This window comes from Lithobates pipiens, unplaced genomic scaffold (assembly GCF_037356315.1).
Source record: "Lithobates pipiens isolate NorthernLeopardFrog02 unplaced genomic scaffold, aLitPip1_a1.2 Scaffold_16, whole genome shotgun sequence".
In the NCBI taxonomy this organism is placed as follows: domain Eukaryota; kingdom Metazoa; phylum Chordata; class Amphibia; order Anura; family Ranidae; genus Lithobates; species Lithobates pipiens.
Genome location: NW_027507748.1, coordinates 7,497,438 through 7,514,777, shown reverse-complemented (window position 1 = coordinate 7,514,777; position 17,340 = coordinate 7,497,438). Strand labels below are relative to the sequence as shown.

The 17,340-nt window shown below is 53.7% G+C and overlaps 1 protein-coding gene across 2 annotated transcripts in view; it reads right to left on the bottom strand.

The window, feature by feature from the left end:
* LOC143981571 (T-cell surface antigen CD2-like) overlaps nt 1–17,340 on the bottom strand; it is a 278,489-nt gene that overhangs the window by 47,095 nt on the left and 214,054 nt on the right. For both annotated transcript variants that reach the window (XM_077479532.1, XM_077479533.1), the window contains exon 2: nt 1,503–1,838. In XM_077479532.1, coding sequence (XP_077335658.1) covers nt 1,503–1,838 — 336 coding nt within the window. The remainder of the gene's footprint in view (nt 1–1,502; nt 1,839–17,340) is intronic.

Here is a 17,340-nt window from a genome sequence, read left to right as displayed (position 1 = left end):
ACATTTAGAATCTACAGAAGAAGCTCATTATATTACTGACAACCTGAAATATGACAGAAACTCCTATTAGAGACGACTGTTGGCAGAAGCTTCGCCCTCCATTGGAGATCTGTCACCCCCCCATCAATGGTCACATCTACCACATGGGGACCCCGAGCAGAAGGCACAGCACAGTTCAGATCACAGCAACGTCAGGAGGGCTGAGCACTGCAGATGTGACTCCACAGGGAATGGTGAGGGTGGGGCAGTAATCAGAGGACATTGTACATACGTCTCTCCCAGATCTTCTACTATATAATGTATGGAGATAAAGACACGGAGCAGGGAGGACACTGCTAGGACTGGGGGTGGGGGTTGGATGGACTTACCTTCTACATGGACGGTGTATATAAAGACACGGAGCGGGGAGGACACTGCTAGGACTGGGGGTGGGGGATGGATGGACTTACCTTCTACATGGACGGTGTATATAAAGACATGGAGCGGGGAGGACACTGCTAGGACTGGAGGTGGGGGTTGGATGGACTTACCTTCTACATGGACGGTGTATATAAAGACAGGGAGCGGGGAGGACACTGCTAGGACTGGGGGTGGGGGTTGGATGGACTTACCTTCTACATGGATGGTGTATATAGAGACATGGAGCGGGGAGGACACTGCTAGGACTGGGGGTGGGGGTTGGGTGGACTTACCTTCTACATGGACGGTGTATATAAAGACACGGAGTGGGGAGGACACTGCTAGGACTGGGGGTGGGGGTTGGATGGACTTACCTTCTACATGGACGATGTATATAAAGACAATAAGCAGGGAGGACACTGCTAGGACCGGGGGTGGGGGTTGGATGGACTTACCTTCTACATGGACGGTGTATATAAAGACACGGAGCGGGGAGGACACTGCTAGGACTGGGGGTGGGGGTTGGATGGACTTACCTTCTACATGGACGGTGTATATAAAGACACGGAGCGGGGAGGACACTACTAGGACTGGGGGTAGGGGTTGGATGGACTTACCTTCTACATGGACGGTGTATATAAAGACACGGAGCGGGGAGGACACTGCTAGGACTGGGGGTGGGGGTTGGATGGACTTACCTTCTACATGGACAGTGTATATAAAGACACGGAGTGGGGAGGACACTGCTAGGACTGGGGGTGGGGGTTGGATGGACTTACCTTCTACATGGACGGTGTATATAAAGACACGGAGCGGGGAGGACACTGCTAGGACTGGGGGTGGGGGTTGGGTGGACTTACCTTCTACATGGACGGTGTATATAAAGACACGGAGCGGGGAGGACACTGCTAGGACTGGGGGTGGGGGTTGGATGGACTTACCTTCTACATGGACGGTGTATATAAAGACACGGAGCGGGGAGGACACTACTAGGACTGGGGGTAGGGGTTGGATGGACTTACCTTCTACATGGACGGTGTATATAAAGACACGGAGCGGGGAGGACACTGCTAGGACTGGGGGTGGGGGTTGGATGGACTTACCTTCTACATGGACGGTGTAATAATCTCTCTGTATAAGGTCTCCTGTAGAGTTGTATATATCCACACGGTATTTCCCGTCATTCTCCGGAGACACATTGGATATGATGAGACTTCCATTCTCTGATAATCTTGTATTGGGGGAGGGGACATTGTCAGATTTCCACAGTCTACATCTCTCATGTTGCTGTATTATGATGTAATAATGTCCGGTTGGGTCTTTATAATACCAATCAATCTGGTCACATCTCCCTGTATCTGTAGGGTTGAGGGTGAGATGGATTCTGATGGGGATGAGAAGGTCAGATCCTGGCCGGGTGAATATTTCCTGGTCTTTTCCTGCACAGACAGAATACAGATCCCAGTCAGGTCACAGTGTACTCCCCTCCCCCCTCATATAACATATATTTCTCTATAAGGCTCCCAGAAATATGAAGATTCGATCTGTTAGGGTCCTCCGGGTCTTCCTAGGATTCCCTTGTTGTTTTCTTACCATTTTGCAAAATCTCTTCTGGCCTCCCCTTTACCCTCAATTATTCTACAAATAAATGATCAATGAATAGACAAACATTACTTACAGATACCTACCTGACCCCCATCAGCCCCAGTGAGGGAGTTTGTTGGCTGTAAGAAGAATTTAGGAACAGATGATAAATAGGGAATACATTAGAGCTGTGCGATTCTGGCCAAACTGAGAATCACAATTTATTTGTTTATGTAGCACCCTGATGTTTAGGCAGGGCTGCTATCAAATTTAGTTGCCAGGCGGTCGTTGCCTTGACCAATTATTAGGAGATCAGTTGATTTCCCCCTAATTCTGTAATTGCTGCACTTCTCTCTTCTGTCACTAGGTGGCACTGTAGCTGGTGACATTGGATAAGACAAGGGCATAGCAAGGACAGATTAGGAATGAATGGAGTGTCTCAACCAATGGGCAGGGGTTTTCTTGGGTCCCTTGGCCTGCTGGGAGGGCCTATTTATTTGGGTGAGGTCAGGTGATCGGGGGTTCTGTGCCACCTGGACGGCTGTCTGGGTGGACGTGTGTTATGTTGCCCCGGGCTGCTAGGCCAGAAGCCTGAGGCCTATCCCGGGGACTTCTGGCTGCTAGGCTGTCTGAGGGCCTATCCAGGAGCAGGAGAAGCAGTGAAGGGCTGGGACTGCGGGCTTGTGGTCCATCCGGAAGTTGTGGTTCCAGCGGCCAGGGAACCTGTCGTGGTCAGAGGTAGAGGGGAAGTTGTGAGTTACCGGAGACCGCGGTGAGTAATGTGAGGCCAGTACCAGAGCAGACTTCTCACCAGCCGGGGACGGTGAAGAATTGGGAAAACTTCAGCAAGTGCCAAGTCAGGGACCCAGCGGGACAGCAGAGGTAACGCTTGTGGAGCATCAGCAAGTTCCAAGCCGGGGACCTAGCGTGTCAGCGGGGGTGACGCTTAGGGTTGCCACCTGTCCGGGATTCACCCGGACAGTATGGGTTTTGAAACATGTGTCCGGGTCTCTGACCACCTGAGACCCAGGCACATTATTCATTTCAGACCCGTCAGTGGCTCCTTGCGTGGCTCCTGTCTCCTCAATTTCGGGTCCGCAGCGGCGTAGCACTGCTTGATTTCAGCTGTCAGTGCAGGATGGGAGGCGGGACACAGAGGCAGAGGCGGAGCCTCCATGGTGCTCTCCTCCAACCCTCTGGCTGGCTGCAGAAGGGACAAGGAGGTGGGCGGAGCCTCCCCATTCCCTGCTGCTCTGGAATGTGTGCAGAGATCACGTTGGGACTGCAGACATGCTTGTAAGGTAAGTCTTTTCATTGTCAGGATTTCATAGTACACTCACCTCCCCTCCCCCCACCATACACTATATACACACCCCCTCCTCCACCATACACTATACACTCCCCTCCATACACTATACATATATCCCTCCCCCACCATACACTATATACACCCCCCTCCATACACTATACATACACCCCGCCTCCCCCACCATACACTATATACACCCCCTCCCCCCACCATACACTATGCACACACCCCTTCCCCCACCATACACTATACATATATCCCTCCCCCACCATACACTATACATATATCCCTCCCCCACCATACACTATACATACACCCCCCTCCATACACTATACATACACCCCCCTCCCCCCACCATACACTATATACAACCCCCCTCCCCACTATACACCCCCTCCATACACTATACATACACCCCGCCTCCCCCACCATACACTATATACCCCCCTCCACCCACCATACACTATGTACACCCACTCCCCCCATTATACACTATAAACCCCCTCCACCACCATACACTATACATACCCCTCCCTCCTCCCCGCCATACACTATACATACACCCACCCTCCATATATACAGTCCCCCATATATACTGTTCTCCAATCCCCCCCCAGACACCATCCATATATACAGTTCTCACCAGGTGACACCGTCCCCTGCCCTACTGCCACCGTCCCCTGCCCTGCTGCCATCATTTACTGCCCTACTGACACTGTCCCCTGCCCTGCTGACACCGTCCCCTGCCCTGCTGACACCGTCCCCTGCCCTGCTGACACCGTCCCCTGCCCTGCTGACACCGTCCCCTGCCCTGCTGACACCGTCCCCTGCCCTGCTGACACCGTCCCCTGCCCTGCTGACACCGTCCCCTGCCTTGCTGACACCGTCCCCTGCCCTACTGACATCATTTACTGCCCTACTGACACTGTCCACTGCTCTACTGACATCGTTTACTGCCCTGCTGACACTGTCCACTGCCCTACTGACATCATTTACTGCCCTACTGACACTGTCCACTGCTCTACTGACATCATTTACTGCCCTACTGACACTCTCCATTGCCCTACTGACATCATTTACTGCCCTACTGACACTGACCACTGCCCTACTGACACTGACCACTGCCCTACTGAAATCATTTACTGCCCTACTGACACTGACCACTTCCCAACTGACATCATTTACTGCCCTACTGACATCATTTACTGCCCTACTGACATCATTTACTGCCCTACTGACACTGACCACTGCCCAACTGACATCATTTACTGCCCTACTGACATCATTTACTGCCCTACTGACATCATTTACTGCCCTACTGACACTGTCCACTGCTCTACTGACACCATTTACTGCCCTACTGACACTCTCCATTGCCCTACTGACATCATTTACTGCCCTACTGACACTGTCCACTGCTCTACTGACATCATTTACTGCCCTACTGACACTGACCACTGCCCTACTGACACTGACCACTGCCCTACTGAAATCATTTACTGCCCTACTGACACTGACCACTTCCCAACTGACATCATTTACTGCCCTACTGACATCATTTACTGCCCTACTGACATCATTTACTGCCCTACTGACACTGACCACTGCCCTACTGACATCATTTACTGCCCTACTGACACCATTTACTGCCCTGCTGACACCATTTACTGCCCTGCTGACACCGTCCACTGCCCTGCTGACACCGTCCACTGCCCTGCTGACACTGTCCCCTGCCCTACTGACATCATTTACTGCCCTGCTGACATCATTTACTGACACCATTTACTGCCCTACTGACACCATTTACTGCCCTACTGACACTGTCCCCTGCCCTACTGACACTGTCCCCTGCCCTACTGACATCATTTACTGCCCTGCTGACACCATCCACTGCCCTGCTGACACCGTCCACTGCCCTGCTGACATCATTTACTGCCATCATTTACTGCCCTACTGCCATCATTTATTGCCATCATTTACTGCCCTACTGACACCATTTACTGCCCTACTGACACCATTTACTGCCCTACTGACATCATTTACTGCTCTACTGACACTGACCACTGCCCCTACTGACACCATTTACTGCCCCTACTGACACCATTTACTGCCCCTACTGACACTGTCCCCTACCCTACTGACACTGTCTCCTGCCCTACTGACATCATTTACTGACATCAATTACTGCCCTACTGAAACCGTCCCCTGCCCTACTGACACCGTCCCCTGCCCTACTGACATCATTTACTGACATCAATTACTGCCCTACTGACACCGCCCATGGCCCTACTGACACCGTCCCCTGCCCTACTGACATAATTTACTGCCCTACTGACACCGTCCCCTGCCCTACTGACATCATTTACTGCTCTGACACCGTCCCCTGCTCTACTGGCACCGTCCCCTGCCCTACTGACACCATTTACTGCCCTACTGACACTGTCCCCTGCCCTACTGACATCATTTACTGCTCTGACACTGTCCCCTGCCCTACTGACACTGTCCCCTGCCCTACTGACACTGTCCCCTGCCCTACTGACACTGTCCTCTGCCCTACTGACATCATTTACTGCCCTACTGACTTTATTTACTGCCCTACTGACTTTATTTACTGCCCTACTGACACTGACCCCTGCCCTACTGACACTGACCCCTGCCCTACTGACACTGACCCCTGCCCTACTGACACTGACCCCTGCCCTACTGACACCGACCCCTGCTCTACTGGCACCATCCCCTGCAAGACTGACACCATTTACTGCCCTACTGACACTGTCCCCTGCCCTACTGACATCATTTACTGCTCTGACACTGTCCCCTGCCCTACTGACACTGTCCCCTGCTCTACTGGCACCATCCCCTGCAATACTGACACCATTTACTGCCCTACTGACACTATCCCCTGCCCTACTTACATCATTTACTGACACTGACCACTGCCCTACTGACACTGACCACTGCCCTACTGACATCATTTACTGCCCTACTGACACTGACCCCTACCCTACTGACACTGACCCCTGCCCTACTGACATCATTTACTGCCCTACTGACATCATTTACTGCCGTACTGACATCATTTACTGCCCTACTGACATCATTTACTGCCCTACTGACATCATTTACTGCCGTACTGACATCATTTACTGCCCTACTGACATCATTTACTGACATCATTTACTGCCCTACTGACACTGTCTCCTGCCCTACTGACATTATTTACTGACATCAATTACTGCCCTACTGACACTGTCTCCTGCCCTACTGACATTATTTACTGACATCAATTACTGCCCTACTGACACCGTCCCCTGCCCTACTGACATTATTTACTGACATCAATTACTGCCCTACTGACACTGTCTCCTGCCCTACTGACATCATTTACTGACATCAATTACTGCCCTACTGACACCGTCCCCTGCCCTACTGACACTGTCCCCTGCCCTACTGACATCATTTACTGACATCAATTACTGCCCTACTGACACCGCCCACGGCCCTACTGACACCGTCCCCTGCCCTACTGACATAATTTACTGCCCTACTGACACCGTCCCCTGCCCTACTGACATAATTTACTGCTCTGACACCGTCCCCTGCTCTACTGGCACCGTCCCCTGCTCTACTGGCACCGTCCCCTGCCCTACTGACACCGTCCACTGCCCTACTGACACCATTTACTGCCCTACTGACACTGTCCCCTGCCCTACTGACATCATTTACTGCTCTGACACTGTCCCCTGCCCTACTGACACTGTCCCCTGCCCTACTGACACTGTCCCCTGCCCTACTGACATCATTTACTGCCCTACTGACATCATTTACTGCCCTACTGACACTGTCCCTCAGCCCTACTGACATCATTTACTGCCCTACTGACACTGTCCCTCAGCCCTACTGACATCATTTACTGCTCTACTGACACTGACCACTGCCCCTAGTGACACCATTTACTGCCCCTACTGACACCATTTACTGCCCCTACTGACACCATTTACTGCCCCTACCGACACCATTTACTGCCCCTACTGACACTGTCCCCTACCCTACTGACATCATTTACTGCTCTGACACCGTCCCCTGCTCTACTGGCACCGTCCCCTGCCCTACTGACACCATTTACTGCCCTACTGACACTGTCCCCTGTCCTACTGACATCATTTACTGCTCTGACACTGTCCCCTGCCCTACTGACACTGTCCTCTGCCCTACTGACATCATTTACTGCCCTACTGACATCATTTACTGCCCTACTGACATCATTTACTGCCCTACTGACATCATTTACTGCCCTACTGACACTGACCCCTGCCCTACTGACACTGACCCCTGCCCTACTGACACCGACCCCTGCTCTACTGGCACCGTCCCCTGCAATACTGACACCATTTACTGCCCTACTGACACTATCCCCTGCCCTACTTACATCATTTACTGACACTGACCACTGCCCTACTGACATCATTTACTGCCCTACTGACACTGACCCCTGCCCTACTGACACTGACCCCTGCCCTACTGACACTGACCCCTGCCCTACTGACACTGTCCCCTGCCCTACTGACATCATTTACTGCCCTACTGACATCATTTACTGCCCTACTGACATCATTTACTGGCATCATTTACTGCCCTACTGACACTGTCTCCTGCCCTACTGACATTATTTACTGACATCAATTACTGCCCTACTGACACTGTCTCCTGCCCTACTGACATTATTTACTGACATCAATTACTGCCCTACTGACACCGTCCCCTGCCCTACTGACACCGTCCCCTGCCCTACTGACATCAATTACTGCCCTACTGACACCGTCCACTGCCCTACTGACATAATTTACTGCACTACTGACACGTCCCCTGCCCTACTGACATAATTTACTGCCCTACTGACACCGTCCCCAGCCCCTTTGACATAATTTACTGCTCTGACACTGTCCCCTGCCTTACTGACATCAAATACTGCCCTACTGACACTGCCCCCTGCCCTACTGACACTGTCCCCTGCCCTACTAACATAATTTACTGCTCTGACACCGTCCCCCTGCCCTACTGACACCGTCCCCCTGCCCTACTGACACCGTCCCCCTGCCCTACTGACACCGTCCCCCTGCCCTACTGACACCGTCCCCCTGCCCTACTGACACCGTCCCCTGCCCTACTGATATCATTTACTGCTCTGACACTGACCCCTGCCCTACTGACACTGACCCCTGCCCTACTGACACTGACCCCTGCCCTACTGACACTGACCACTGCCCTACTGATATCATTTACTGCTCTGACACTGTCCGCTGCCCTACTGACACTGTCTGCTGCCCTACTGACACTGTCTGCTGCCCTACTGACACTGTCCGTTGCCCTGCTGACATCATTTACTGACATCAATTATTGCCCTACTGACACTGTCCCCTGCCCTACTGACACTGTCCCCTGCCCTACTGACACCGTCCCCTGCCCTACTGACATCATTTACTGCTCTGACACTGTCTCCTGCCCTACTGACACCGTCCCCTGCCCTACTGACACCGTCCCCTGCCCTACTGACACCATCCCCTGCCCTACTGACACCGTCCCCAGCCCTACTGACATCATTTACTGCCCTACTGACACCGTCCCCAGCCCCTTTGACATCATTTACTGCTCTGACACTGTCCCCTGCCTTACTGACATCAATTACTGCCCTACTGACACTGCCCCCTGCCCTACTGACACTGTCCCCTGCCCTACTAACATAATCTACTGCTCTGACACCGTCCCCCTGCCCTACTGACACCGTCCCCTGCCCTACTGATATCATTTACTGCTCTGACACTGACCCCTGCCCTACTGACACTGACCCCTGCCCTACTGACACTGTCCCCTGCCCTACTGACACCGTCCCCCTGCCTTACTGACACCGTCCCCTGCCCTACTGATATCATTTACTGCTCTGACACTGACCCCTGCCCTACTGACACTGACCCCTGCCCTACTGACACTGACCCCTGCCCTACTGACACTGACCCCTGCCCTACTGACACTGACCCCTGCCCTACTGACACTGACCCCTGCCCTACTGACACTGACCCCTGCCCTACTGACACCGTCCCCTGCCCTACTGACACCGTCCCCTGCCCTACTGACACCGTCCCCTGCCCTACTGACACCGTCCCCTGCCCTACTGACACCGTCCCCAGCCCTACTGACACCGTCCCCAGCCCTACTGACATCATTTACTGCCCTACTGACACTGTCCCCAGCCCTACTGACACCATTTACTGCCCTAGTGACACTGTCCCTCAGCCCTGCTGACACTGTCCCCAGCCCTGCTGACACTGTCCCCAGCCCTGACATCATTTACTGCCCTACTGACACTGTCCCCAGCCCTACTGACATCATTTACTGCCCTACTGACACTGTCCCTCAGCCCTACTGACACTGTCCCTCAGCCCTACTGACATCATTTACTGCTCTACTGACACTGTCCCCAGCCCTACTGACACTGTCCCCAGCCCTACTGACACTGTCCCCATCCCTACTGACACTGTCCCCAGCTCTACTGACATAATTTACTGCTCTACTGACATAATTTACTGCTCTACTGACACTGTCCCCAGCCCTACTGACACTGTCCCCAGCCCTACTGACACTGTCCCCAGCCCTACTGACACTGTCCCCTGCCCTACTGACACTGTCCCCTGCCCTACTGACACTGTCCCCTGCCCTACTGACACTGTCCCCTGCCCTACTGACATCATTTACTGCCCTACTGACACTGTCCCCCTGCCCTACTGACACTGTCCCCCTGCCCTACTGACACTGTCCCCTGCCCTACTGACATCATTTACTGCCCTACTGACATCATTTACTGCCCTACTGACACTGTCCCTCAGCCCTACTGACATCATTTACTGCCCTACTGACACTGTCCCTCAGCCCTACTGACATCATTTACTGCTCTACTGACACTGACCACTGCCCCTAGTGACACCATTTACTGCCCCTAGTGACACCATTTACTGCCCCTACTGACACCATTTACTGCCCCTACTGACACTGTCCCCTGCCCTACTGACACCGTCCCCCTGCCCTACTGACACCGTCCCCTGCCCTACTGATATCATTTACTGCTCTGACACTGACCCCTGCCCTACTGACACTGACCCCTGCCCTACTGACACTGACCCCTGCCCTACTGACACTGACCCCTGCCCTACTGACACTGACCCCTGCCCTACTGACACTGACCCCTGCCCTACTGACACCGTCCCCTGCCCTACTGACACCGTCCCCTGCCCTACTGACACCGTCCCCTGCCCTACTGACACCGTCCCCAGCCCTACTGACACCGTCCCCAGCCCTACTGACATCATTTACTGCCCTACTGACACTGTCCCCAGCCCTACTGACACCATTTACTGCCCTAGTGACACTGTCCCTCAGCCCTGCTGACACTGTCCCCAGCCCTGCTGACACTGTCCCCAGCCCTGACATCATTTACTGCCCTACTGACACTGTCCCCAGCCCTACTGACATCATTTACTGCCCTACTGACACTGTCCCTCAGCCCTACTGACACTGTCCCTCAGCCCTACTGACATCATTTACTGCTCTACTGACACTGTCCCCAGCCCTACTGACACTGTCCCCTGCCCTACTGACACTGTCCCCAGCCCTACTGACACTGTCCCCATCCCTACTGACACTGTCCCCAGCCCTACTGACATCATTTACTGCTCTACTGACATAATTTACTGCTCTACTGACACTGTCCCCAGCCCTACTGACACTGTCCCCTGCCCTACTGACACTGTCCCCTGCCCTACTGACACTGTCCCCTGCCCTACTGACACTGTCCCCTGCCCTACTGACATCATTTACTGCCCTACTGACACTGTCCCCCTGCCCTACTGACACTGTCCCCCTGCCCTACTGACACTGTCCCCTGCCCTACTGACATCATTTACTGCCCTACTGACATCATTTACTGCCCTACTGACACTGTCCCTCAGCCCTACTGACATCATTTACTGCCCTACTGACACTGTCCCTCAGCCCTACTGACATCATTTACTGCTCTACTGACACTGACCACTGCCCCTAGTGACACCATTTACTGCCCCTAGTGACACCATTTACTGCCCCTACTGACACCATTTACTGCCCCTACTGACACTGTCCCCTACCCTACTGACACTGTCTCCTGCCCTACTGACATCATTTACTGACATCAATTACTGCCCTACTGACACCGTCCCCTGCCCTACTGACACCGTCCCCTGCCTTACTGACATCATTTACTGACATCAATTGCTGCCCTACTGACACCGTCCCCTGCCCTACTGACATAATTTACTGCCCTACTGACACCGTCCCCTGCCCTACTGACATAATTTACTGCTCTGACACCGTCCCCTGCTCTACTGGCACCGTCCCCTGCTCTACTGGCACCGTCCCCTGCCCTACTGACACCATTTACTGCCCTACTGACACTGTCCCCAGCCCTACTGACACCATTTACTGCTCTGACACTGTCCCCTGCCCTACTGACACTGTCCCCTGCCCTACTGACACTGTCCCCTGCCCTACTGACACTGTCCCCTGCCCTACTGACACTGTCCCCTGCCCTACTGACATCATTTACTGCCCTACTGACATCATTTACTGCCCTACTGACATCAATTACTGCCCTACTGACACCGCCCACGGCCCTACTGACACCGTCCCCTGCCCTACTGACATAATTTACTGCCCTACTGACACCGTCCCCTGCCCTACTGACATAATTTACTGCTCTGACACCGTCCCCTGCTCTACTGGCACCGTCCCCTGCCCTACTGACACCATTTACTGCCCTACTGACACTGTCCCCTGTCCTACTGACATCATTTACTGCTCTGACACTGTCCCCTGCCCTACTGACACTGTCCTCTGCCCTACTGACATCATTTACTGCCCTACTGACATCATTTACTGCCCTACTGACATCATTTACTGCCCTACTGACACTGACCCCTGCCCTACTGACACCGACCCCTGCTCTACTGGCACCGTCCCCTGCAATACTGACACCATTTACTGCCCTACTGACACTATCCCCTGCCCTACTTAAATCATTTACTGACACTGACCACTGCCCTACTGACACTGATCACTGCCCTACTGACATCATTTACTGCCCTACTGACACTGACCCCTGCCCTACTGACACTGTCCCCTGCCCTACTGACATCATTTACTGCCCTACTGACATCATTTACTGCCCTACTGACATCATTTACTGACATCATTTACTGCCCTACTGACACTGTCTCCTGCCCTACTGACATTATTTACTGACATCAATTACTGCCCTACTGACACTGTCTCCTGCCCTACTGACATTATTTACTGACATAATTTACTGCCCTACTGACACGTCCCCTGCCCTACTGACATAGTTTACTGCCCTACTGACACCGTCCCCAGCCCCTTTGACATCATTTACTGCTCTGACACTGTCCCCTGCCTTACTGACATCAATTACTGCCCTACTGACACTGCCCCCTGCCCTACTAACACTGTCCCCTGCCCTACTGACATAATTTACTGCTCTGACACCGTCCCCCTGCCCTACTGACACCGTCCCCCTGCCCTACTGACACCATCCCCCGCTCTACTGACACCGTCCCCCTGCCCTACTGACACCGTCCCCCTGCCCTACTGACACCATCCCCCGCTCTACTAACACCGTCCCCTGCCCTACTGACATCATTTACTGCTCTGACACCGTCCCCTGCCCTACTGACACCGTCCCCTGCCCTACTGACACCGTCCCCTGCCCTACCGACATCAATTACTGCCCTACTGACACCGTCCCCTGCCCTACTGACATAATTTACTGCCCTACTGACACGTCCCCTGCCCTACTGACATAATTTACTGCCCTACTGACACCGTCCCCAGCCCCTTTGACATAATTTACTGCTCTGACACTGTCCCCTGCCTTACTGACATCAAATACTGCCCTACTGACACTGCCCCCTGCCCTACTGACACTGTCCCCTGCCCTACTAACATAATTTACTGCTCTGACACCGTCCCCCTGCCCTACTGACACCGTCCCCCTGCCCTACTGACATCATTTACTGCTCTGACACTGACCCCTGCCCTACTGACACTGACCCCTGCCCTACTGACACTGACCCCTGCCCTACTGACATCATTTTACTGCTCTGACACTGACCCCTGCCCTACTGACACTGACCCCTGCCCTACTGACACTAACCCCTGCCCTACTGACACTGACCACTGCCCTACTGATATCATTTACTGCTCTGACACTGTCCGCTGCCCTACAGACACTGTCCGCTGCCCTACTGACACTGTCCGTTGCCCTACTGACATCATTTACTGACATCAATTACTGCCCTACTGACACTGTCCCTCAGCCCTACTGACACTGTCCCCTGCCCTACTGACATCATTTACTGCTCTGACACTGTCCCCTGCCCTACTGACACCGTCCCCAGCCCTACTGACACCGTCCCCAGCCCTACTGACACCGTCCCCAGCCCTACTGACATCATTTACTGCCCTACTGACACTGTCCCCAGCCCTACTGACACCATTTACTGCCCTAGTGACACTGTCCCTCAGCCCTACTGACACTGTCCCCAGCCCTGCTGACACTGTCCCCAGCCCTACTGACACTGTCCCCAGCCCTACTGACACTGTCCCCAGCCCTGCTGACACTGTCCCCAGCCCTACTGACACCATTTACTGCCCTACTGACACTGTCCCCAGCCCTACTGACATCATTTACTGCCCTACTGACACTGTCCCCAGCCCTACTGACACCATTTACTGCCCTACTGACACTGTCCCCAGCCCTACTGACACCATTTACTGCCCTACTGACACTGTCCCCAGCCCTACTGACATCATTTACTGCCCTACTGACACTGTCCCTCAGCCCTACTGACACTGTCCCTCAGCCCAACTGACATCATTTACTGCTCTACTGACACTGTCCCCAGCCCTACTGACACTGTCCCTCAGCCCTACTGACACTGTCCCTCAGTCCTACTGACATCATTTACTGCTCTACTGACACTGTCCCCAGCCCTACTGACACTGTTCCCAGCCCTACTGACATCATTTACTGCTCTACTGACATCATTTACTGCTCTACTGACACTGTCCCCAGCCCTACTGACACTGTCCCCTGCCCTACTGACACTGTCCCCTGCCCTACTGACACTGTTCCCAGCCCTACTGACATCATTTACTGCTCTACTGACATCATTTACTGCTCTACTGACACTGTCCCCAGCCCTACTGACACTGTCCCCAGCCCTACTGACACTGTCCCCTGCCCTACTGACACTGTCCCCTGCCCTACTGACACTGTCCCCTTCCCTACTGACACTGTCCCCTGCCCTACTGACATCATTTACTGCCCTACTGACACTGTCCCCCTGCCCTACTGACACTGTCCCCCTGCCCTACTGACACTGTCCCCCTGCCCTACTGACACTGTCCCCTGCCCTACTGACATCATTTACTGCCCTACTGACATCATTTACTGCCCTACTGACACTGTCCCTCAGCCCTACTGACATCATTTACTGCCCTACTGACACTGACCACTGCCCCTACTGACACCATTTACTGCCCCTACTGACACCATTTACTGCCCCTACTGACACCATTTACTGCCCCTACTGACACTGTCCCCTACCCTACTGACACTGTCTCCTGCCCTACTGACATAATTTACTGACATCAATTACTGCCCTACTGACACCGTCCCCTGCCCTACTGACACCGTCCCCTGCCCTACTGACATAATTTACTGACATCAATTACTGCCCTACTGACACCGCCCACGGCCTTACTGACACCGTCCCCTGCCCTACTGACATAATTTACTGCCCTACTGACACCGTCCCCTGCCCTACTGACATTATTTACTGCTCTGACACCGTCCCCTGCTCTACTGGCACCGTCCCCTGCCCTACTGACACCATTTACTGCCCTACTGACACTGTCCCCTGCCCTACTGACATCATTTACTGCTCTGACACTGTCCCCTGCCCTACTGACACTGTCCCCTGCCCTACTGACACTGTCCTCTGCCCTACTGACATCATTTACTGCCCTACTGACATCATTTACTGCCCTACTGACACTGACCCCTGCCCTACTGACACTGACCACTGCCCTACTGATATCATTTACTGCTCTGACACTGTCCGCTGCCCAACTGACACTGTCCGCTGCCCTACTGACACTGTCCGCTGCACTACTGACACTGTCCGTTGCCCTACTGACATCATTTACTGACATCAATTACTGCCCTACTGACACTGTCCCCTGCCCTACTGACACTGTCCCCTGCCCTACTGACACTGTCCCCTGCCCTACTGACATCATTTACTGCTCTGACACTGTCCCCTGCCCTACTGACACTGTCCCCTGCCCTACTGACACTGTCCCCTGCCCTACTGACACTGTCCCCTGCCCTACTGACACCGTCCCCTGCCCTACTGACACCGTCCCCTGCCCTACTGACACCGTCCCCTGCCCTACTGACACCGTCCTCAGCCCTACTGACACCGTCCCCAGCCCTACTGACACCGTCCCCAGCCCTACTGACATCATTTACTGCCCTACTGACACCGACCCCTGCTCTACTGGCACCGTCCCCTGCAATACTGACACCATTTACTGCCCTACTGACACTGTCCCCTGCCCTACTTACATAATTTACTGACACTGACCACTGCCCTACTGACACTGAGCACTGCCCTACTGACATCATTTACTGCCCTACTGACACTGACCCCTGCCCTACTGACACTGACCCCTGCCCTACTGACACTGACCCCTGCCCTACTGTCACTGACCCCTGCCCTACTGACATCATTTACTGCCCTACTGACATCATTTACTGCCCTACTGACATCATTTACTGACATAATTTACTGCCCTACTGACACTGTCTCCTGCCCTACTGACATTATTTACTGACATCAATTACTGCCCTACTGACACTGTCTCCTGCCCTACTGACATTATTTACTGACATCAATTACTGCCCTACTGACACCGTCCCCTGCCCTACTGACACCGTCCCCTGCCCTACTGACATCAATTACTGCCCTACTGACACCGTCCACTGCCCTACTGACATAATTTACTGCCCTACTGACACCGTCCCCAGCCCCTTTGACATCATTTACTGCTCTGACACTGTCCCCTGCCCTACTGACACTGTCCCCTGCCCTACTGACACTGTCCCCTGCCCTACTGACACCGTCCCCTGCCCTACTGACACCGTCCCCTGCCCTACTGACACCGTCTCCAGCCCTACTGACACCGTCTCCAGCCCTACTGACACCGTCTCCAGTCCTACTGACACCGTCTCCAGTCCTACTGACACCGTCTCCAGCCCTACTGACACCGTCCCCAGCCCTACTGACACCGTCCCCAGCCCTACTGACATCATTTACTGCCCTACTGACACCGACCCCTGCTCTACTGGCACCGTCCCCTGCAATACTGACACCATTTACTGCCCTACTGACACTGTCCCCTGCCCTACTTACATCATTTACTGACACTGACCACTGCCCTACTGACACTGACCACTGCCCTACTGACATCATTTACTGCCCTACTGACACTGACCCCTGCCCTACTGACACTGACCCCTGCCCTACTGACATCATTTACTGCCCTACTGACATCATTTACTGACATCATTTACTGCCCTACTGACACTGTCTCCTGCCCTACTGACATTATTTACTGACATCAATTACTGCCCTACTGACACCGTCCCCTGCCCTACTGACATCAATTACTGCCCTACTGACACTGTCCACTGCCCTACTGACATAATTTACTGCCCTACTGACACGTCCCCTGCCCTACTGACATAATTTACTGCCCTACTGACACCGTCCCCAGCCCCTTTGACATCATTTACTACTCTGACACTGTCCCCTGCCTTACTGACATCAATTACTGCCCTACTGACACTGCCCCCTGCCCTGCTAACACTGTCCCCTGCC